The sequence below is a fragment of the Pavona decussata genome, unplaced genomic scaffold (assembly GCF_977016875.1).
Source record: "Pavona decussata unplaced genomic scaffold, jaPavDecu1.1 SCAFFOLD_155, whole genome shotgun sequence".
Lineage (NCBI taxonomy): Eukaryota > Metazoa > Cnidaria > Anthozoa > Scleractinia > Agariciidae > Pavona > Pavona decussata.
The window spans coordinates 3,637,346-3,662,819 of NW_028145567.1; the positions used below are offsets into that span (position 1 = coordinate 3,637,346).

The following is a 25,474-nucleotide window of genomic DNA, read 5'->3' on the forward strand; positions in this document are numbered from 1 at the left end:
TATATAACCAAGGCGAGATCGATTTCTCTTCAAAATTAATCAGAGCAAGGACGCAAACAGTAACTTCTGAAATGAAGAAAACGATGGATCCTTTGATGATATTTTTCCTGCTGTTTTTTGGTAAGTGATCTCAGTTCACTTTGTTTGAATCCTACGCGCCAAACGGGAACCTAGGATTCTTTTACTACAATACTTGTGTTTAAATTGTGGACTTCATTTAACACAACACCATCACAGGCAGACTGACATCACTTCATAGCAAATTCCTACTTAGTTGAAGTTTTGTAGAAAGTTGTAACAGTTATTCTTTACGGGGAAAATATCGTTTATTGGTACCTAGATTCGACATTAGATAGTCACGAAGGACGCGCTTGCATATGGAGGTTCTATCGTACGGAACACTGTTTTTTAAAATGAATATGGAGTTGAACATTTGAAGCAGAGAGAACTGCTGCACCGGTTAAGAACTAAAGATTATTTCAAAGATTTGACGTTTGCATTTCGTAAATAGATAGAATGGATAGTGTGGATGTTTACCCTGCTAACAGAAGCTAACAGAGGCTTTTACTTTTTATTGTATTGCTCGGCGGCGTAAAAAAGCCAACTACATAGTACGCGAAATCCCCGCAAAGACGCGAACAACTTCGTACATGAGAATGATGTATTATTCAGTAAGTGACACAGGGATACTCGAAAAATACGAGTGCTGCTATCAGGAGTCGAACCTAAGACCTTCCGATTACTAGTTCGGATGCTCCACCACTGAGCTACAGGAGACTCGAGGGTTCATGGGACGAACATCCCGCATACCGCTAGGATTGGAATGTCATGTGTGGCATATGCGCAATGGCATAAATGTGAATAAACTTCAACGGACTTCAATAAACTGCAACGGAATACACTTCGTACATATTAAAAAGCTTGCCAGAAAGAAACGCTCTACTAGCAGGGTCAGTAATGCATATTACACTGAGAATTTAGATTTATTTTAGCGGACAATTTTGCAGTTTTCTGGATTATATTTATTATCCAGGGAACCAATCGATTTGTAGGCTCGATTTCCACCAATCTAAAAATATCTGTTCAGAAGTATTCATTCAATACCCGCCGCAGAAATTCGTACACGTATTCAATTTTGAAGGAGTGCCTTTGAGAACAGATAAAAGGCTAATTTACAGGTGCGATTAATCGACCGATTTGGACTAATTGGCCAAAGAAAATGAGTGATACTTTTCACACGTGGCAGTGCTACATTTTTTTTGATCAGGTCGATTTTCACTGACCGCGCGCTACACCAACAGGAAAAGAAATCGGTCGACAAATTGTAACGTGTAAATTGGCTTATGCGAATAAAACTACTAACTCGAGAAATCCGTACGTGTAAATTAGCCCTTTGCTCACGTAAATGTGCATTTAAAAGGCCATAAAATAGTCTGGGAATTTAGTAGTCCATTCCTGGTCCCTCCGCTCTCTGTCACGCAACCCACGAGTGTTTTGTATAAATCGGTTCTTGGCTTCCCCTGGTTAATGTGAATAACATTTCGCTTGTGCTATTCATGTCAATTGCTACAATTAAAATTAACATCCCACCAGGAGCCCACTTAACTTAAATGACATCCTTGCGACATCAGTATTTTTCCGGCCCTTTCTTATTTAGATTACCTGCTTATGCAGCGACCTTACGCAAGGCCAATGCGAACGTCAAAAAACACGAGAAGGTTCAACGAGCCGATTAATATTTTTAGCATGCTTCAATGACGTTACGTATAAACTTTAACGCAAGTGATAAAAAGGTAACGAACCATGGGCACACGACCACGACGGTGAATATTTTTCAGTGCTCAATCAGAACTTTAATATCACCACTGTTATGTTTCCGGATAATTTGGCCACATTGTGGACGTTGGATCAGTCGATCAGATATTACACTGTAAACGTGAATAAGTTTGTAGTGACAATGCGTTGGCTTTGCTGCTAAACAGCCCTATTTTTCTGGGCCGTTCAAAGACACGGTCGCTGAAGACAGAGGGCCAAGGCCGATATCAAACAGTCCGATCGTCACGTTCGTAGGAGTCATATTCAGGGGGGAGTGGGGAGGCGAGAGCCCCCTTTTTTCTTGTATACTTAGAAAGTTTTTGTAACAGTCTTTGGAATGGTATTATACAATTAATCGTTTTAAAAAGTCTCACAATGATGAAGCAGAATCTCCGCGAATGTACGCTCTCGGCACACTTTCTTCGGCCCCATCTTTCTGGATCCGCCCCAGGTGTTCATTGTTACAATACAGATAGCCACTGTGTCTCCTAGACCGCTATACTCTGCCATTTATTTATTCTCTCCACTCCAATTAGGTCCGTGTCCGACCGCCCGAGGTCACTCGCTCCCAATATCATCGCCGGACCGTCTAAAAACCAGAACATTTTTATCACAACGGCTACACTATACACTCAGCTTTTAAACATTATTGACAAAAATTTTCATACATCCAGAATATCTTTACAATTTATATTACCCTGCTTCCTTTCAGGAATTAAAGCAACAGAAACGGCAATAGCCCGCACAAAACTGACAGCGTGCTCCGATGGTTTGCTAACCATACCTGTGGAACCCGTGAAGAAGGACTTGATTTTTGACCTGTGCTGGAAATACAGATACTCTAACTACTCAGAGTGGACCAGAGTAGTTTCCTGTAACGAGAAAATGGCCGGCTGTTGGGTCCTGATACCAGTGTTATCAGATGGCACACGAATATCGAGAGGAGCTAATGATCAGAGCTTAACCGTGGAACGCCAAAACACCAGCAGGGACCACATCCAGTTCCAGTTTGAGGTTGTCTTGAACGACCTAAAAGACCGTAAAAGTATTTTTGAAGTGGATTTCACCAATGTCTGTAAGTCTAGTCAAACTGTTATGGTCTTCAATGTTTACTTAAGCTTGCTCAAGCTGTTGAGGTGTTCTTGCTGGACCCTTATACGACGGCCTACCAAAGGTTGAGTCCCTTACGAATGTTGAAAAATGACTTTTAATTAAGCCTGTACTTAAAGGAAGGCTCTAACTGGCCCTGTTCCACACACGTCAAAAGTTGTGAATTGTAGCATATGGCCTGCCAAATGAAAGGGCAGCCTTTCTCAAAATCCCGCTTTCCTGGAGTCTAGTTAGGCGCTCACTTTCAAAAAGTCTCTTTTCGGAAGTCCAACGACAAGATATGTTATGGGAAACATTTGCTAGGAAATGAGCGAGATCATTATGCTAAAACAAGATTCAGATGTGTTGAGCTTCAAGAAGGGGTGACTTGGGGTCGTATAGCGGATCATTATTTGTAGCTGTAACTTGTCTTTAGTTTACTGTAACCCAAACAGTTTCGATTCATTTGTTTATTTAGCTACAAGCAACAGCAGCTGGCTGATAACACCAAATATGCCTTATTTTTTTGGCAAAGCATAATGGAGATCAGCTTTGACCTTGCCTGATAATTTTATCTCTTCTCTTTTACCTTTAGGTGTGCCGACTAAGATAGATGGTAAACTCAACTTGACCAGGGTTTTGTTTGACATTTACCCACCGAAGCAACTGAAGGGAATATGGCTTAAAGACGAAAACAGAACAGGGTTCGCGTACATCAACACCGAAGATGGTGCAACTACGAACATGACTGAAAACAGCAACCGGCGAATGCCAGCTTTCTGGAGCAGGTTGAAGGTTATAGATGGCTCTTTGATGCTAACTGGAATACAAAAGAAGGATAACGGCATCAAGATGATAAGCAGGGCAGATTTCACAGACTTGTCGCCTAAGAGAGCAACGATCCAGATTTTAGTTCATTCTCCAGGTAATTGCTATTTTGTGGTATTTTTGATTTCAGCGAACTCTTTCAAAGTAGACACCCCTGTAAGGAAAACACCCCTCCAAGTCCGACACAATCTGTTCGGCCGGACGATTTTCAAATCCGCATTCAGTCTCTTGTCTGCCTCTTACTACATAAGAAGCGACTACCTCTAATTCGAACTCCTCGAGCCTAGCTGTTTTTGTTCGCCCTGAGAGGTGCCCGGGTAGAATTCGGCGGGGACCAGTAAAACTGATCCTCTGTTTGAATTTGCACCAGTCAAGTTTAACAGCACAAGTCAAGTGTAAACAGAACTCACAAGTAGTACACTAATGATTAAATCCCTTTTAACTGTCACCCGTAGCTCTCTCGTTGATCCACTAATGACTATTATAGCTTCAGCTGAGAAAGAAATGTTACGTACAATGTTTCAAGCCACTGTTGCGTTTCCCACAGGTTCAGGGCCGACCAACCGCCCTCCTTTGAAACCGTCTTCACATTCAATGACTGTGAGTGCATCGCCGTCCAATACAACTGTCAAACCAGTCCCGTTAGTCGGCAGTACATCAGCTTGTCAAGGACAACTTTGGACAGTTGTTCTGACTGCGGTGGCGATATTTTTTGCCTCTATCTGAGGTGACGTGAGACGTCTTCGCCAATCAATATGGCCTGTTTTCTACTTTTACTTTAATTGTACGTGTTCAGTATTTTGTGACTTTTAGTTCAGTGTAAATTTTGCACCCTTGCCGTGAAAGTTGCTATCAACCGAATGAGGTCAGAACATGAGATATTTTTAGATTTACTTGTGAGACTTGTGAAATGGAGAATTCACAGCGTCAGAAACCATTGAATTACATATTGCACATTGTAGGTAGTTAAAAACATACAGTATAAATTACAAAACAATGGTAGTTATGTAAGTCCACGGGCGTCATTCATTGTTATTTAACCTTAAATAATTTAAACCAAGAAATGGAATATGTTTTCATTCAAGTAACTTACGTGTAACGTAAATCTACATTTCATTGTTATGGGTGAAGTAAAAAAAAAAAAACCACATTTTTGGCTAAATCCTGTTGTTTAATGACTCAGTAGACTCTAAGATCTGTAAGATGCTAACCTGAGTTTGTAAAACGTCTCGTGTTGAACCAGGGGAATTGGAAGGACAGTCTTGGTTTGTAGGTCTACGGCTATTCTTTGGCTGGCATTCCTTCTGGGCATGTGTCCAGTGTTTGTACTGAAGTTACCGAGAAATTTTCCCTTTCCCATCCCTGCAGTAGACCAAGCATGCAACCATACGATAAAAAAATGATAGAGAAAAAATGATGATGTTTAGAACTGGAAAACTTATGAACATCTCGAAGAAATGAAGATAAAAATGTCAACTTTAAGAAAATAGGTTACCTGTGTATTTCAAGAGTTAAAAATAAGGAAGTGTGTCTCTGCTAGGAACCTTGTTGTCGTTTATAATCCTGCCCGTATGGACGACATTTAATTTCACTCAATGCCTTGAATTTGTTTCAATCTTATACCTATAGTGGCATTCTAGATTGTGCGGAGAGACGCGAGGAGGAACCCCGCGTCTATTTCGTCAAACAATAAGCAAGGAACCGCACAACAAAAATGCTGCAGGTATAGGCAGGATCTGTAAACGCAGAGCCGACAGGTGAATGGTCCTCTTAGCCCAGGCCCTATTCGGCCTAAGTGAGGAAGATTTGTTGAACTCAGGCCACACGTCCTCCATCCAATACTTCCAACCTGACCACCATCCTCCATACAGCACATGCACGGTATTCGTCGTCCAGTTGACTACCATTCTCTCCTTCTAGATGAGTGTAAATAGTTCAAACATATATTTTGAACTGCGGATGAAAGATCAAATAGAAGAAAGATCCTCGCAGTTACCGTGTACCATGAAAATTTTGCGGGTTCTAGTTTTGGCGGATTTTACGGAATGACCGCGATCCACCAAAAAATAAGTTCCCGCAGAAAAAAAACTGACCCGCAAAATAAAACGCCGCAAAAATTAACTGCCTTCAATCAAATTAAAAACTCCCCTTTTAATAGACTTGTGCCACTGGGGTGATATATTTTGGACTTAAACGTTTACGTTGACATGATTTTTCATTGGAGAAAGCAACCAGAGCTTATACGATAGTCTGTATCGCAACCAAAAAAATGTGTAAAGCACAGAAAATGTCAAGCCGTACAGCAATTCAGTACATTAGATTGGCACGAATGGGTCATCTGAAGGAACACCATTTTTATTAGGGCGTCTGTGATGCCACATTTTTTCCATCCATACTCGATGATTGCTGGGTTTTTCTGCATCTACTAATTAGCATCGATCAGGCAACGCCAGGTAAGCTCACCCATAAGTACTGGAATGCCAATCTCAATTGCAATGTCACTGGTGTTTTGCCCAGCGTTTATCTTCTTCTCAGTACTTCTCCAGCATACCATCCTTGAAATTTTTCTCTCATGAAATGTTTACCAGGGGCACCCAACGGATCGTTTAGGTAAATTATCTGTTTGGAAGGCCCTTAATCCGCTACAATTTTCTAAAGGGAATTTTCACCGCCAACGTTCGCGATATTGGAAATTTAAGGCCTGGTGTTTTCGGATTGCTGAAAATTTGGTTTCGGGTACCGAAGAAAGGTCAGCTAAGATTTTCGGAAAGGAAATAAGACCTAAGGTTTTCGTGAAATGGACAAAAATGCCCTAGTAATTTCGAAAAGACTCAAGTTCTCCTAGAATGACTGAACAGATAAAAATATTATAGCGCGGCCTGAAATGAACCTACAGAGCTTTAAAGGCACTCCAGATAGCCTAAAACAGCGTTTCAAAGGATTTGAGAGAAAACTGTCGTTGGGTGCCCCTGTGTTTACAGGGACGATTAACTGATACATCAAGGGGTTGGTTAAACGCAGCAGTATTTGCTGGTACAACGACTTCAGTGATGTTACACTTCTCTAGTATACCTCGCGCGTCATCATTATTCTGCCCCTTAAAGGTGTTCCACGCTGTTAAGGTTTCTTCCACTTAAATGTTCTGCTCCTTGAACAGAGAATTGCAAAAATTAGTTCCCAGCAGAAATTTTAGTCATCTTGAACCGCAAAAATTTGTTCCCGCAAACCACAAAAAATAGCCAATCCGCAAAATAAAACTCCCGCAAAATTTTCGTGCTACAAAGTAGTACGCAACTTAAGCAGTTGCGAAAAGAAAGCCTGAAAAAAAATTCAGGCTTGAAAGGGATATGAACCCATGACCTCTGCGATACCGGTGCAGTGCTCTACCAACTGAGCTATCAAGCCAACTGGGAGCTGGTTATATTGTGAATTCGTAATATACCCGTGAAGGATGAATAAATAAATAATAATAATAATAATAATTATAATAATAATAATAATAATAATAATAATAATAATAATAGCTACTTATACAGGGCTTATCCAGTTCTGGCCCCAGTTGTTCAAAGGGCGGATAACTTTATCCGCTGGATAAGGCACTATTCATGCCTCCAAAATACAGCTATTTCAATTAACGTTGTCGGATTAAAATCAAGCTAAAAGACAAGACCGCAATGTTTTGTGGGATCATTTTTTATGAATAATTTCATCAAAATCATTCCTGCACGTGCAGGTCATTGTACTGCTAATTACAACTTACTGTTTTCTCCAGGCATGACTAATTTTGATTAATTTATTCATAAAAATCCCACATAAACTTTCGGTCTTGTCTTTTAGCTTTATGCTTTGAACCGACAACGTTAACTGAAATAGCTGTATACTTCACGTTAAACGTTGTCCAAGGTTTTCGTACACTTCCAAACTTAACTGTGGTTAGAGTGTGCATATTCACTTGTACTGTTGTACAAAAGGCAATACTGAAATCTTTGCACAGATTGAAACTGTCGGATAGTGACTTATCCACAGGATAAAGTTATCCGGCCTTTGAACAACTGGAGCCTGTTCTAAGCGCTTTACAAAGATGAAAAGAATTCATATCTGTTTAAAATAATTCGTAAAAAGATGAGTCTTAAGTTTACGTTTAAAAAGATTTAAATTGTCACAAGAACGGATGTCAACAGGTACTGTTTGTTCCAGAGTTCTGGGGCCGAAACAGCAAAAGCTCTGGAGCCATACGACTTGAGATTAAAGTTGGCAGGACACCGTCGAAATGCGTAAGACGACGTTGAATAGCGACGTATCAGGTCTTGTATGTATATGGGGGACTGTTGGTGAAGAGCTTTGTGGGTGAGCAGAATTATTTTGAATTTAATTCTCTCGGAAACTGGAAGCCAGTGGAGGTCGAATAAAATAGGGGTTATGTGGTCATACTTGCGAGAGCCTGTGATCAGTCGAGCCGCGGCATTCTGTACTGACTGAAGCTTTTTAACTATAACATCTTTCGGAACATTGTATAAAAGAGAGTTACAGTGATCCAACTAAGCGTGAACTAGAATCTCAGTGGTTTTAGCGGATAGCAATTTTCTTATACGGGACATGTTTCGAAGATGATAGAAGGCAGATTTACAAACAGAATTAACATGAGGAAGCATCGACATAGTACTATCAAAAACGACAACAATGTTTTTGGATAAATGTAAATACATGAAACCCCGGATGAAACATATATTTTGAACTGCGGATGAAAGATCAAATAGAAGAAAGATCCTCGCAGTTTTTCAGGCTTTCTTTTCGCAACTGCTTTGGCGGTGCCGAAATGCCGCCCATTTCATGCGAGTGTTAGTAATATCGTTTGTATTGTGCTGCATAGAAGTAACTGAGTTCTCACGATGATATTTTTATATTTGATCAATTATAAATAGTCTCTTTACCATTTCCTTATATTATTGTAATTTCCGGCCAACAATGTAAACCACTGGGTCTAAAGTAAAAACCCGCATATAAGAACTTAGAATTTTCGAGGTCAGGCTGAACAGGTTCTTATATGTTAGGGTAGATTTTCACAATTCAGGCTGATTAGGTTCCGGAATAGGTTCTTATTTTTCAGAGGTTGTCGTAGTGTAACCATTGGCAGAAATATTGTACTACTAATGCAAAATGGTTTAGCCTATGTATTTTCGACAACAAAAATACTTGCCTTGTTTGCCAAACAATAACATACAGAATTTTGACCATCAAAATTGGAGTGATTGTTTTTGTATAAGAACCTATTTTTCTTTCCCAGGCTCAACAGGTTCTTATATTTTTGCAAGAGAGGATTAGGTATTTAAATGCCAAATTTCAGCCTGTAGGTTCTTATATTACTAGGTTCTTATATGTGTGTTTTTACTGTACCAATAATTGTGATAGCCAATAAAGTTTATTTGTTTAGTTATTTTGCGACATCGGGCCAACATCGAACGTTTAAATTACAGAGATTAAGGTCTGTGCACTGTATATGTATACCTTGTACAGCGATCTGAGGTAACAATTAAAGAACCGAATGAAGAATGTTTTGTAAAGGACACCGCATTCCTAGGTGAAAATTTCCTCGAGAGAACAGATTGCAAACGCTTGAGATGCGGGTTATAAAATTGTTTTTTGGAAAGAACCGTACTTGTAACATAGTGAAAATTTAATAATTTGGATAACAAACGACAGAAAAATTATTCGATCATCGGATCGGAAAAAAGCTATCAGGCCAAATGTGCCCCAAATGGCGAAAATAAAGAGCACGAGTTTTAAAATTTCACTGTGCAAAAGCGACGCATGGCGAATTTGAAAATGACCGTGTACGAAAACGCGTTCTACTGTGGTCTCTTGCATGTGATTTCTTCTTTCGCGAATGACGATGCCTTCTGCATACCATTGCAAGATGCGATTTGACCGGAAGAAGTTCCCCAAATCAACATCTTTCGAGATTGGCGTCTTTGACATAATACGTACGCGCAAGTAAGTTCAACTTGAACACGAACTTGATGTCCATATATAGACTTTAAATTTTGTGTTTTGGTAATAAAAGAGCCGTGTTGAAAAGCTCGAAAATAGATTGTCACATGGTCGGAGTTGGCAGGGAAATCGAGAGAAATGGAAGGGGTAAAAAAACTTTAATGGTAAAGAAATCGTGTTTGTAGCACGCAAACCTGTGAGGAGGCAGAGCTTCATGAGTTGGATGTTCAATAAAGAGTGACTTTGATAACGCACGCGAGAGGAAGGTCACAAAAATTGCTGTTGTTTGTTTATTTGTATTCGTAGTGAAGAAAACTAAGCAGACTGAATAGAAATAAACTAGTTACATTGTGTCTCGTGATCACCTCCCAAAGAAACATCTTTTCACGTGTAAAAATGTAGCAATTATCCTGCGAAATCGCGCGGAATATCGCCTGATACTTAGTCAACGATGTTGGCTAAAATCAGGGAATATTCTGCAAGAGTGAGCAGGATAATTGTTTTATTTTTCAACACATTGATAACAAAGCGCAGCTGGGATCGATCTTTATTTTGCCCCATTTTTCTAAGATCAAACATTCGGCTTTGCCTAAAGTTGTAGTTAGGGCTATGTCTTGGGGGAAGCAAGTGGTGTAGTTTATGCTCTTTGTCGTCTAAGATTTTACCCAAAAAAGAACTACATAAAAAACTATGATGATCGAAAAGTGAATCCATGTCAGTAAGACCGTAAGCGATTCGTTATAACTTAAGTGAGGGCAAATAATTGGTAAAGCTCTTTTCTGCACTCGTTCTAAGTCATTAATTAAATAATTAGGCAGAGGTGAATGAAAAACTGGTAAAGTATAGTCACAGACGGATCTAATACAACAAGTGTAGAATCTTACTAAGTCCGATGTAGGAACCCTAGCACGCTTTAGCTGTCTTGATAGTTTCATTAATGTGCAAGTTCCAGTAGGGATTGTTTGTAATAGTCGCTCCCAGTAGTTTGGCATTCTGAACTACTTCAAGTTCTTGACCGTCAGTGCACCATGACCATCGTTGGGCAGTGTTACTATGTGACTGTTGAATACCAACGTGCAGTGTTGGCTGAAGGTGAAATCACATAACCATTTTTAGCAAACAAGGCGTATTTTGTGATGCTCAAATATGCGATAGACAGTGATGCATGTGACAGGGTTAAAAAGGAAAGTGAAAGAAATCGATATCGGTGTACTGTTTTGAGTGGAATCAGGTATTGGTGTCTTGAGTGGAAAGGATTGCGATGCCGAAATTGGCTCAGTATTTTTATGTCTTATCGCCAAAGTTAATGATTATTTTACATCGCAGAGGTGTGGCTGGTGAACGGTTCGCTGGCTATGGACGCTAAAGTTGAACTTTGTTCATTCACACGTTCGTACGTGAAAACATTTTGGTTGTCTACCGCAAAATGTAATCTAAGATTGCTTACAAAAACAAATGTACGTGGGAAATCCGAATTTGGAGTATCCTTTTTGTTCTTAAGTGATGCACAGAGAGCTGCCTCCCGGCGCAAACAGAGAGCAAGGAATATTTTCACGTACACTGTAGTACGTTATAACTAGCTTTTTTGCCCACGTTCTCTCACTTCAGCTAGAGCCTTATCCGATCATATTTTCAAAGTGGAATTTTTCAACACAGAAAAGCAATTGGTAGGGAAGTCATGTGTTCCCCCGATTTTACGAGTTAACAATTTTCACACCTTTGGGCATACATTCGATTTTACTGATCCAGGTATGACCACCAAAGCTGATGACGGTGCATCCTGGCACAGATCCTATATAAATCAGGAAAAACAGTTTAAGTGTTCAACTGATATCAGAATTACACTAAAGTATTGTGATTTTCTAGAAAGTTGCAGTTACAGTGGTAATCGTATATTACTACTCAATGACGTAAAACAGATTGGCATCAAGTCAACAACTAGTCAAGGTGAAAATTGATCATATTTTAATTGGAGACTGTGAAATCAGACCAAAAGCGGGTGTGAAGAACTTAGGGACGTGGATAGACTTACTCTTTTAATGAATTCCGGCTAATAGTGACGCTCAATACGAGGGGTTGCTGTAATGGTAAATAAATTCCCATGTAAATAACACTTGTTCTGATACTTTTATTGGCTTAACTAGGGAATACCCCGCCACTCCAAAAGTAATCCTGAAAAGAGTGGCTACGTGGCTACGCAGATTGCTTGTACAATATAAGAAGATTTACGAAAGATCTTTCTAGGCGGTCCACTGACATATGCTCATTCACGTATTTGTTTCTAGTCGCGCGTTGACTATTGTAAACGAGTCTACTTTATGGCTTGCCAGGCTATCAGCTTAACAAGCTGCCAAGGCTCCAAAATGCTACAATATTGCCAAGTAGCCCGCTTCCATTGTCATGGGCTTTTACTTAATCTTGTCCAATTCAGGACTCTCGCCACATTAGGAGATCGCTCTTTTACTGTTGCTGCTCCTAAACTTTGGAATTCGTTGCCTTTCAGTGCGATAACTAACAGCCCCTCTCTTACCAATTTTTAAAAGTCACTTAAGACATTTTATTACAGAAAGCTTTTATGTAATATTTATGCGGTTTGTATAGTTTTAGTATTCTGAGTAGGTTTATAGTTTTAAACGTTCGATATATAGCTATTATTGATATCGGCGCAATATAAGTATTAATATGACAGTTGCAAAACCCTATGTATGCCATAAGATTATACATAGACTGGGGCGTTAAACGTGGCCCAAACTACGTGTAGGAATAGCGAATCTCTCTAGACTTTGTACAATATATATCATAAAAGCTAAATGAATAAATAAAACTTATTGACTAGTAATCTCTAAAAATCGTGAATGTGAGTTCCTTAAAATTGTAGTACTCATTTCAAACGTCCATGATATGTTCTTGATATGTGTATGAATACAGAATCTCTGAAGACTTTGCAAAAGATATATAATTACAACTAAATAAATATTATTATTATTATTATTATTATTATTGTTATTATTATATAACTGTGAGATGATATTGTGAGCGATACATGGAGATGATATGGTGAACAGTACTTTAATTGTGGCCATTCAAATTCTAGGAATTTAGGTGATCAATACACAAAATTTAAGGTGGTATTTAATTAAATTTATTTAAATTAAATTTATGAATTTAATTAAATTTAATTCAATTTTTTGTATTTTATTACCTCTCACGCCAGACTGTCTTAGACCATAGACCTTTTCTTTCCTGTGCATTCAAATTTGACTCACTAGCCTTGTTCAAGGTGAAATATTCTTTTGATTTTTGAACCCAAGAACGAAGTTAGTAAGGTTAATTTGAATGCAAACAAAAGAATGTTAAAATGTCAGCCATTTTTGCACACGGGTCTATTGCATCCTTTATCCTGGAGCTTTTGCCCCCGCACAGTTTGTATTCACACAAACTGTATCGGACTGACTATCCAAGCATTTACGTGATAAAAGGATTCCGTGCATATTGCTCGTTTACTTCATATTTCACTGACAACATCGCCAACCGAATCAGCCATTGTTTAAAAAAACGATGAAGAAGAATCGCTAACCTAAACATCCCATAATATAACGTCCAAAAGAAACTACAACCACATTAATGACTGTAAATAGTCATTCTACTGAATGACTGATTGTTTTAGACGTTAGAATGTTTATTTGGTGAAATCGTTTTATCATAGTTAATAAGAGGCAATGGCTACGAAGCATAACAAACTTCTCTGTTACATGTTTTTGTAAGCATTTTTGGCCTTGACGGCCGTGAACAAACCACAATAGATTTTCAAACGTGTTGGAGCAACTGACCAATACAAACGTTTCTGTTAAGATATTGGACTGTAGTGTCAACGTTAAAACAAAGATTTCCAGGATAAAATATTATGTTATCTTATGTTAAGTTATGTTATGTTAACTCTTTTTTTTATTTAATTTTTTAATTTTAATTTTTTGCGACGGAAACTCGAGTTTGTCTGATTTACACACTTCATCTTATGGACACACGGCCGTGTGTATGTTGAGAAATATACCATGATGACGCCAATAGGAATTAGAAAGGGAAGCACGCGCGCTATGTTATAACGCCGGATACTAAGCCAAACATCGGAAGCCGTAGGCCCCTCAAGATCGAGCAGGATAATTGTTTGATTATTCAACACATTGACAACAAAACACAGTCAGTTTATTGCATTCCTTGCGTTCCGTTACATCAAATCTACAATAAAAAATATAACACAAATGGTGTGGTAACATCCTTTCGTGAGTCCGGCCGACTCACGAAATAGCGTATACTGTATCGCAGGATCATCTGTTGACTTCGGAAGACGAGTTTTCAGTGCACCATGACCATAAATGGGCAGTGTTTCAATGTGTCTAATAATAGATACAAACACCTACTCATGCAGTTTTCATTTGACGCAATATACTGGCACGCGTTGATCATCAGGAATTAACACAGCTTCAAGCTAAGCTCGACCTCGATGATTTGATTCCGAATAAATGAACTTATTCACAGCACAAGCTTACGCTTGCATTTCGTCATTTCGGCTGTGACAGTCATGGATATTATGGTAAGCTTTCGTTTCTCTTACATGGAGCCATGTCAGTCGAACCTGCAGTTTCCACAGGAAAAAAAACATTGGGGTTGACATATATCCCTTTGAGAATCGGAAAATAGCAAAAAAAAAAAAAACAAAGCAAGAAGGGGGAGATCGAGAGAAATAAGATGAAGAAACCAAGAGTTAATAAAACTGTTCTTTGTACGATTAGTTTTATAACTAAGATCAAACATTCGGCTTTGCCTAAAGTTGTACTTAGGGGTATGTCTTGGGGGAAGCAAGTGGTGTAGTTTATGCCCTTTGTCGTCTAAGATTTTACCAAAAAGTAAAGTACATAAAAAACTATGATGATCGAAAAGTGAATCCATGTCTAAAAACGTTAGCGATTCGTTATAACTTAAGTGAGGGCAAATAATTGATAAAGCTCTTTTCTGCCCTCGTTCTAAGTCATTAATTAAATAATTAGGCAGAGATGAATGAAAAACTGGTAAAGCATAGTCACAGACAGATCTAATACAACAAGAGTAGAATCTTATTAAGTCCGATGTAGGGACCCTTGCACGTTAAAGCTGTCTAAGAAAATAAAGTCGTTTAGACGCTTTCTTGATAGTTCCATTAATGTGCAAGTTCCAGGAGAAACTGTTTGTAATAGTCACTCCCAGTAGTTTGGCATTCTCAGGAACTACTTCAAGTTCTTGACCGTCAGTGCACCATGACCATCGTTGGGCAGTGTTACTATGTGACTGTTGAATACCAACGTGCAGTGCTGACTGAAGGTGAAATCACATAACCATTTTTAGTAAACAAGTCGTATTTTGTGATGCTCAAATATGCGATAGACAGTGATGCATGTGACAGGGTTAAAAATGAAAGTGAAAGAAATCGATATCGGTGTACTGTTTTGAGTGGAATCGGGTATTGGTGTCTTGAGTGGAAAGGATTGCGATGCCGAAATTGGCTCAGTATTTTTATGTCTTATCGCCAAAGTTAATGATTATTTTATACCTCAGAGGTGTGGCTGGTGAACGGTGCAGTGGCTATGGACGCTAAAGTTGAACTTTGTTCATTCACACGTTCGTACGTGAAAAAAGTTTTGTTGTCTACCGCATAATGTAATCTAAGATTGCCTACAAAAACAAATGTGCGTGGGAAATCCGAATTTAGAGTATCCTTTTTATTCCTAAGTGATGTACAAAGAGCTGCTTCCGCAAACAAAGAGCAAGGAATATTTTCACGTACACTGTAGTACGTTATGTCTAGCCTTTTTGCCCACGTTCTCTCACTTCAGCTAGAGCCTTATCCGATCATATTTTCAAAGTGGAAATTTTCAACACAGAAAAGCAATTGGTAGGGAAGTCATGTTTCCCCCCGATTTTGCGAGTTAACCATTTTCACACCTTTGGGCATACATTCAATTTTATTGATTTAGGTATGACCACCAAAGCCGGTGACGGTGCATCCTGGCACAGATCCTATATAAATCAGGAAAAACAGTTTAAGTGTTCAACTGATATCGGAATTACACTTAAGTATTGTGATTTTCTAGAAAGTTGCAATTACAGTGATAATCGTATTATTCAACACATTGATAACAAAACACAGTCAGTTTATTGCATTCTTTACGTTCCGTTACATTAAATGTACAATAAAAGATATAAACACAAATGGTGTAGTAACACCCTTGCGTGAGTCTGGGCGACTCACGAAATAGTGTATATCGCAGGATCATCTGTTGACTGCGGAAGAAGAATTTTCAGTGCACCATGACCATAAATGGGCAGTGTTTCAATGTGTCGAATAATAGATACAAATACCTGCTCATGCAGCTTTCACTTAACGCAATATACTGGTAGGCGTTGGTCATCATGAATTAATACAGCTTTGACCAGCTTTCCTGGTCCACGGACGGGTCGGAAAATTTACGTCATGCAGAGTTTTGACAAAAAGCGATTCAGCTGATGATTTTCTGAAGGACCATTCTAAAAATAATTTAAAAAATCCCCCCCCCCCCCCCCCCTAGCAGATAAATGCTATATATCCAAGGCGAGATCGATTTCTCTTCAAAATTAATCAGAGCAAGGACGCAAACAGTAACTTCTGAAATGAAGAAAACGATGGATCCTTTGATGATATTTTTCCTGCTGTTTTTTGGTAAGTGATCTCAGTTCACTTTGTTTGAATCCTACTCGCCAAACGGGAACCTAGGATTCTTTTACTACAATATTTGTGTTTAAATTGTGGACTTCATTTAACACAACACCATCACAGGCAGGCTGGAATTACTTCATAGCAAATTCCTACTTAGTTAGAGTTTTGTAGAAAGTTGTAACGGTTATTCTTTACGGGGAAAATGTCGTTTATTGGTACCTAGATAGTCACGAAGGACGCGCTTGCATATGCTTGTTCTATCGTACGGAACACTGTTTTTTTAAATGAATATGGAGTTGAACATTTGAAGCAGAGAGAACTGCAGCACCGGTTAAGAACTAAAGATTATTTCAAAGATTTGACGTTTGCATTTCGTAAATAGATAGAATGGATAGTGTGGATGTTTACCCTGCTAACAGAAGCTAACAGAGGCTTTTACTTTTTATTGTATTGCTCGGCGGCGTAAAAAAGCCAACTACATAGTACGCGAAATCCCCGCAAAGACGCGAACAACCTCGTACATGAGAATGATGTATTATTCAGTAAGTGACACAGGCATACTCGAAAAATACGAGTGCTGCTATCAGGAGTCGAACCTAAGACCTTCCGATTACTAGTTCGGATGCTCCACCACTGAGCTACAGGAGACTCGAGGGTTCATGGGACGAACATCCCGCATACCGCTAGGATTGGAATGTCATGTGTGGCATATGCGCAATGGCATAAATGTGAATAAACTTCAATGGACTTTAATAAACTGCAACGGAATAAACTTCGTACATATTAAAAAGCTTGCCAGAAAGAAACGCTCTACTAGCAGGGTCAGTAATGCATATAACACTGAGAATTTAGATTTATTTTAGCGGACAATTTTGCAGTTTTCTGGATTATATTTATTATCCAGGGAACCAATCGATTTTCCACCAATCTAAAAATATCTGTTCAGAAGTATTCAATCAATACCCGCCGCAGAAATTCGTACACGTATTCAATTTTGAAGGAGTGCCTTTGAGAACAGATAAAAGGCTAATTTACAGGTGCGATTAATCGACCGATTTGGACTAATTGGCCAAAGAAAATGAGTGATACTTTTCACACGTGGCAGTGCTACATTTTTTTTGATCAGGTCGATTTTCACTGACCGCGCACTACACCAACAGGAAAAGAAATCGGTCGACAAATTGTAACGTGTAAATTGGTTTATGCGAATAAAACTACTAACTCGAGAAATCCGTACGTGTAAATTAGCCCTTTGTTCACGTAAATGTGCATTTAAAAGGCCATAAAATAGTCTGGGAATTTAGTAGTCCATTCCTGGTCCCTCCGCTCTCTGTCATGCAACCCACGAGTGTTTTGTATAAATCAGTTCTTGGCTTCCCCTGGTTAATGCGAATAACATTTCGCTTGTGCTATTCATATCAATTGCTACGGTTAAATTTTCCCTTAAAATGGCTCAATTAACATCCCACCAGGAGCCCACTTAACTTAAATAACATCCTTGCGACATCGGTATTTTCCGGCCCTTTCTTATTTAGATTACCTGCTTATGCAGCGACCTTACGCAATGCCAATCAGAAAGTCAAAAAACACGAGAAGGTTCAACGAGCCGATTAATATTTTTAGCATGTTTCTATGACGTTACGTACAAACTTTAACGCAAGTGATAAAAAGATAACGTTACTATGGGCACACGACCACGACGGTGAATATTTTTCAGTTCTCAATCAGAACTTTAATATTGCCACTGTTATGTTTCCGGATAATTTGGCCACATTGTGGACGTTGGATCAGTCGATCAGATGTTACACTGTAAACGTGAATAAGTTTGTAATGACATTTGCGTTGGCTTTGCTGCTTAACAGCCCTATTTTTCTGAGCCGTTTAAAGACACGGTCGTTAGGGCCAGGGGTAAGACAGAAGGCCAAGGCCTATATGAAACAGTCCGATCGTCACGTTCGCAGGAGCATCGTATTCAGGAAGAGGGGGGAGTAAGGAGGCGAGAACCCCCCCCCCCCCCCCTTTCTCTTGTATACTTAGAAAGATTTTCTAACTGTCTTTGGAATGGTTGTTATAAAATTAATCGTTTTAAAAAATGCTAGAATGATGAAGCAGAATCTCCGCGAATATGCGCTCTCGCCACACTTTCTTCGGCCCCATCTTTCTGGATCCGCCCAAGGTGTTTGTTGCTACAATACAGATAACCATTGTCTCTCCTAGACCGTTATACTCTGCCATTTATTTATTCTATCCACTATAATTAAGTCTCTGTCCAACGCGCCGAGGTCACTCGCTCCCAATATCATCGCCGGTCCGTCTAAAAACCAAAACATTTTTATCACAATGGTTACACTATACATTCAGCTTTTTTAAAGCATTATTGACAAAAATGTTCATACATCCAGAATATCTTTACAATTTATATCACCCTGCTTCCTTTCAGGAATTATAGCAACAGAAACGGCAATAGTCCACACAAACCTGACAGCGTGCTCCCATGGTTTGCTAACCATACCTGTGGAACCCGTGAAGAGGGACTTGATTATTGATCTGTACTGGAAATACCGATTCTCTGACTACTCAGAGTGGATAGACGTAGTTTACTGTGAAAAGAAAATGGCCGGCTGTTGGGTACTGATACCAGTGTTATCAGATGGCACACGAATATCGAGAGGAGCTAATGATCAGAGCTTAACCGTGGAACGCCAAAACACCAGCAGGGACCACATCCAGTTCCAGTTTGAGGTTGTCTTGACGGACGGAAAAGACCGTAAAAGTATTTTTAAAGTGGATTTCACCAATGTCTGTAAGTCTAGTCAAACTGTTATGGTCTTCAATGTTTACTTAAGCTTGCTCAAGCTGTTGAAGTGTTCTTGCTGGACCCTTATACGACGGCCTACCAAAGGTTGAGTCCCTTACGAATGTTGAAAAATGACTTTTAATTAAGCCTGTACTTAAAGGAAGGCTCTAACTGGCCCTGTTCCACACACGTCAAAAGTTGTGAATTGTAGACTTATTGCCTGCCAAATGAAAGGGCAGCCTTTCTCAAAGTCCCGCTCTCCTGGAGTCTAGTTAGGCGCTCACTTTCAAAAAGTCTCTTTTCGGAAGTCCAACGACAAGATATGTTATGGGAAACATTTGCTAGGAAATGAGCGAGATCATTCTGCTAAAACAAGATTCAGATGTGTTGAGCTTCAAGAAGGGGTGACTTGGGGTCGTATAGCGGATCATCATTTGTAGCTGTAACTTGTCTTTAGTTTACTGTAACCCAAACAGTTTCGATTCATTTGTTTATTTAGCTACAAGCAACAGCAGCTGGCTGATAACACCAAATATGCCTTATTTTTTTTGGCAAAGCATAATGGAGATCAGCTTTGACCTTGCCTAATAATTTTACCTCTTCTCTTTTACCTTTAGGTGTGCCGACTAAGATAGATGGTAAACTCAACTTGACCAGGGTTTTGTTTGACATTTACCCACCGAAGCAACTGAAGGGAATATGGCTTAAAGACGAAAACAGAACAGGGTTCGCGTACATCAACACCGAAGATGGTGCAACTACGAACATGACTGAAAACAGCAACCGGCCAATGCCAGCTTTCTGGAGCAGGTTGAAGGTTATAGATGGCTCTTTGATGCTAACTGGAATACAGAAGAAGGATAACGGCATCAAGATGATAAGCAAGGCAGATTTCACAGACTTGTCGCCTAAGAGAGCAACGATCCAGATTTTAGTTCATTCTCCAGGTAATTGCTATTTTGTGGTATTTTTTAATTCAGCGAACTCTTTCAAAGTAGACACCCCTGTAAGGAAGACAACCCCTCCAAGTCCGACACAATCTGTTCGGCCGGACGATTTTCAAATCCGCATTCAGTCTCTTGTCTGCCTCTTACTACATAAGAAGCGACTCCCTCTAATTCGAACTCCTCGAGCCTAGCTGTTTTTGTTCGCCCTGAGAGGTGCCCGGGTAGAATTCGGCGGGGACCAGTAAAACTGATCCTCTGTTTGAATTTGCACCAGTCAAGTTTAACAGCACAAGTCAAGTGTAAACAGAACTCACAAGTAGTACACTAATGATTAAATCCCTTTTAACTGTCACCCGTAGCTCTCTCGTTGATCCACTGATGACTATTATAGCTTCAGCTGAGAAACAAATGTAACGTACAATGTTTCAAGCCACTGTATTTTGCGTTTCCCACAGGTTCAGGGCCGACCACCCGCCCTCCTTTGAAACCGTCTTCACATTCAATGACTGTGAGTGCATCGCCGTCCAATACAACTGTCAAACCAGTCCCGTTAGTCGGCAGTACATCAGCTTGTCAAGGACAACTTTGGACAGTTGTTCTGACTGCGGTGGCGATATTTTTTGCCTCTATCTGAGGTGACGTGAGACGTCTTCGCCAATCAATATGGCCTGTTTTCTACTTTTACTTTAATTGTACGTGTTCAGTATTTTGTGACTTTTAGTTCAGTGTAAATTTTGCACCCTTGCCGTGAAAGTTGTTATCAACGAATGAAGTCAGAAAATGAGATATTTTAAGATTTACTTGTGAGACTTGTGAAATGGAGAATTCACAGCGTCAGAAACCGTTGAATTACATATTGTACATTGTAGGTAGTTAAAAACGCACAGTATAAATAACAAAACGATGCTAGTTATGTAAGTGCACGGGCGTCATTCACTGTTATTTAACCTTAAATAATTTAAACCAAGAAATGGAATATGTTTTCATTCAAGTAATTGACGTGTAACGTAAATCTACATTTCATTGTTATGGGTGAAGTAAAAAAAACAAAAACACATTTTTGGCTAAATCCTGTTGTTTAATAACTCAGTAGACTCTAAGATCTGTAAGATGCTAACCTGAGTTTGTAAAACGTCTCGTGTTGAACCGGGGGAATTGGGAGGACAGTCTTGGTTTGTAGGTCTACGGCTATTCTTTGGCTGGCATTCCTTCTGGGCATGTGTCCAGTGTTTGTACTGAAGTTACCGAGAAATTTTTCCCTTTCCCATCCCTGCAGTAGACCAAGCATGCAACCATACGATAAAAAAATGATAGAAAAATGATGATGTTTAGAACTGGAAAACTTATGAACATCTCGAAAAAATGAAGATAAAAATGTCAACTTTAAGAAAATAGGTTACCTGTGTATTTCAAGAGTTAAAAATAAGGAAGTGTTTCTCTGCTAGGAACCTTGTTGTCATTTATAATCCTGACTGTATGGGCGGCATCTAATTTCACTCAATGCCTTGAATTTGTTTCAATCTTATACCTATAGTGGCATTCTAGATTGTGCGGAGAGGCGCGAGGAGGAACCCCAAGCAAGGAACCGCACAACAAAAATGCTGCAGGTATAGGCAGGATCTGTAAACGCAGAGTCGATAGCTGAATGGTCCTCTTAGCCCAGGCCCTGTTCGGCCTAAGTGAGGAAGATTTGTTGAACTCAGGCCACACGTCCTCCATCCAATACTTCCAACCTGACCACCATCTTCCTCCATACAGCACACACACGGTATTCGTCGTCCAGTTGACTAACATTCTCTCCTTCCAGATGAGTGTAAATATATCAAACATATATTTTGAACTGCGGATGAAAGATCAAATAGAAGAAAGATCCTCGCAGTTACCGTGTAGCATGAAAATTTCGCGGGTTCTATTTTTGGCGGATTTTGCGGAATGACCGCGATCCACCAAAAAATACGTTCCCGCAGAAAAAAAACTGACCCGCAAAATAAAACGCCGCAAAAATTAACTGCCTTCAATCAAATTGAAAACTCCCCTTTTAACAGACTTGTGCCACTGGGGTGATATAGTTTGGACTTTAACGTTTACGTTGACATGATTTTTCATTGGAGAAAGCAACCAGAGCTTATACGATAGTCTGTATCGCAACCAAAAAAATGTGTAAAGCACAGAAAATGTCAAGCCGTACAGCAATTCAGTACATTATATTGGCACGAATGGGTCATCTGAAGGAACACCATTTTTATTAGGGCGTCTGTGATGCCACATTTTTTCCATCCATACTCGATGATTGCTGGGTTTTTCTGCATGTACTAATTAGCATCGATCAGGCAACGCCAGGTAAGCTCACCCATAAGTACTGGAATGCCCACCTCAATTGCAATGTCACTGGTGTTTTGCCCAGCGTTTATCTTCTTCTAAACTTCTTCAGCATACCATCCTTGAAATTTTTCTCTCATGAAATGTTTACCAGGGGCACCCAACGGATCGTTTAGGTAAATTATCTGTTCGGAAGGCCCTTAATCCGGGAATTTTCCCCTCCAACGTTCGCGATATTGGAAATTTAAGGCCTGGTGTTTTCGGATTGATGAAAATTTGGTTTCGGATACCGAAGAAAGGTCAGCTAAGATTTTCGGAAAGGAAATAAGACCTAAGGTTTTCGTGAAATGGACAAAAATGCCCTAGTAATTTCGAAAAGACTCAAGTTCTCCTAGAATGACTGAACAGATAAAAATATTATAGCACGGCCTGAAATGAACCTACAGAGCTCTAAAGGCACTCCAGATAGCCTAAAACAGCGTTTTAAAGGATTTGAGAGAAAACTGTCGTTGGGTGCCCCTGTGTTTACAGGGACGATTAACTGATACATTAAGGGGTTGGTTAAACGCAGCAGTATTTGCTGGTACAACGACTTCAGTGATGTTACGCTTCTCTAGTATACCTCGCGCGTCATCATTATTCTGCCCCTTAAAGGTGTTCCACGCTGTTAAGGTTTCTTCCACTTAAATGTTCTGCTCCTTGAACAGAGAATTGCAAAAATTAGTTCCCAGCAGAAATTTTAGTCATCTTGAACCGCAAAAATTTGTTCCCGCAAACCACAAAAAATAGCCAATCCGCAAAATAAAACTCCCGCAAAATTTTCGTGCTACACGGTAGTACGCAAAGTACTTGAAAGGGATATGAACCCATGACCTCTGTGATGCTGGTGCAGTGCTCTACCAACTGAGCTATCAAGCCAACTGGGAGCTGGTCATATTGTGAATTCGTAATATACCCGTGAAGGATGAATAAATAAATAATAATAATAATAATAATAATAATAATAATAATAATAATAACTACTTATACAGGGCTTATCCAGTTCTGGCCCCAGTTGTTCAAAGGGCGGATAACTTTATCCGCTGGATAAGGCACTATTCATGCTCCAAAATACAGCTATTTCAATTAACGTTGTCGGATTAAAATCAAGCTAAAAGACAAGACCGCAATGTTTTGTGGGATTATTTTTTATGAATAATTTCATCAAAATCATTCCTGCACGTGCAGGTCATTGTACTGCTAATTACAACCTATTGTTTTCTCCAGGCATGACTAATTTTGATTAATTTATTCATAAAAACCCCACGTAAACTTTCGGTCTTGTCTTTTAGCTTTATGCTTTGAACCGACAACGTTAACTGAAATAGCTGTATACTTCACGTTAAACGTTGTCCAAGGTTTTCGTACACTTCCAAACTTAACTGTGGTTAGAGTGTGCATATTCACTTGTACTGTTGTACAAGAGGCAATACTGAAATCTTTGCACAGATTGAAACTGTCGGATAGTGACTTATCCACAGGATAAAGTTATCCGGCCTTTGAACAACTGGAGCCTGTTCTAAGCGCTTTACAAAGATGAAAAGAATTCATATCTGTTTAAAATAATTCGTAAAAAGATGAGTCTTAAGTTTACGTTTAAAAAGATTTAAATTGTCACAAGAACGGATGTCAACAGGTAGTTTGTTCCAGAGTTCTGGGGTCGAAACAGCAAAAGCTCTGGAGCCATACGACTTGAGATTAAAGTTGGCAGGACACCGTCGAAATGCGTAAGACGACGTTGAATAGCGACGTATCAGGTCATGTATGTAAATGGGGGACTGTTGGTGAAGAGCTTTGTGGGTGAGCAGAATTATTTTGAATTTAATTCTCTCGGAAACTGGAAGCCAGTGGAGGTCGAATAAAATAGGGGTTATGTGGTCATACTTGCGAGAGCCTGTGATCAGTCGAGCCGCGGCATTCTGTACTGACTGAAGCTTTTTAACTATAACATATCTCGGAACATTGTATAAAAGAGAGTTACAGTGATCCAACTTAGAGGTTATAAAAGCGTGAACTAGAGTCTCAGTGGTTTTAGTGGATAGCAATTTTCTTATACGGGAGATGTTTCGAAGATGATAGAAGGCAGATTTACAAACAGAATTAACATGGGGAAGCATCGACATAGTACTATCAAAAACGACACCAATGTTTCTGGATAAATGTAAATACATGAAACATATATTTTGAACTGCGGATGAAAGATCAAATAGAAGAAAGATCCTCGCAGTTTTTCAGGCTTTCTTTTCGCAACTGCTTGAGTTGCGTACTAACTGCGAGGATCTTTCTTCTATTTGAACTCTCGGCTCCTTCTCTTTCCCTCGATAACTTTGTTTGAAAGACTTCAAAAGTTACAAAAGTTATTCATGATTTGATCCCAAAAGACAACAAGCAAACAATCAAACAGTTCAATCCAAATGTCCGTTTTGTTAATTTTCGTTCGTTTCGCTTCCTCGGCTATCTGGGACTCCAGTCACTATCCCACAGCTTAACTGTGCCTTTCGAAACACATAGGCGTACGGTATACAGCCCCCCCCCCCCCGGAAATTTTGGGCAACTCAGATATTTTGGGCAGCAAGAGAAATTTGGCCAAAGTCAGCCGGTTTAATTTAAAGAAGTTTCCATGTTTTTTTTTTTTTTTCGAAGAGATAGATATTTTCTACTTTAACCTGAGGTCGGCGTGGTAAAGCCAGTTAATTCACACGTGATAGTTTGAGTAATAGCAATGATGTAAATAGAGGTAATTTTCTGGAACTAATTCACTTGCGGTGCAAGCTTGGCTGAAGGATAAACTCGATAGCCAGCTTCAGAAGCACGCGCAGTGGAACTGCTACAAATTATTGCTGCTCGCGAGCGTATCACAAACGATGTGCGAGCCAGCGGATCGATGGTATGGCCGGTGTCATCTTGGGCGAAACATCAGACATT

The 25,474-nt window shown here is 39.5% G+C and overlaps 2 protein-coding genes across 2 annotated transcripts in view; both read left to right on the forward strand.

The window, feature by feature from the left end:
- Positions 1 to 21,248, forward strand: part of LOC146465923 (uncharacterized) — a 55,143-nt gene extending 33,895 nt beyond the window's left edge. The window contains exons 3-5 of the mRNA XM_085128307.1: positions 18,888 to 19,250; positions 19,862 to 20,191; positions 20,647 to 21,248. Of these exons, the coding sequence (XP_084984433.1) occupies positions 18,888 to 19,250; positions 19,862 to 20,191; positions 20,647 to 20,825 (872 nt within the window). The 3' untranslated portion in view covers positions 20,826 to 21,248. The remainder of the gene's footprint in view (positions 1 to 18,887; positions 19,251 to 19,861; positions 20,192 to 20,646) is intronic.
- Positions 15 to 4,882, forward strand: LOC146465925 (uncharacterized). Its single transcript, XM_085128308.1, has 4 exons — positions 15 to 120; positions 2,528 to 2,890; positions 3,500 to 3,829; positions 4,280 to 4,882. The coding sequence occupies exons 1-4, from the start codon at positions 72 to 74 to the stop codon at positions 4,456 to 4,458; spliced, it is 921 nt and encodes a 306-aa protein (XP_084984434.1). The 5' UTR covers positions 15 to 71; the 3' UTR covers positions 4,459 to 4,882.
- Positions 21,249 to 25,474: the final 4,226 nt, after the last annotated feature.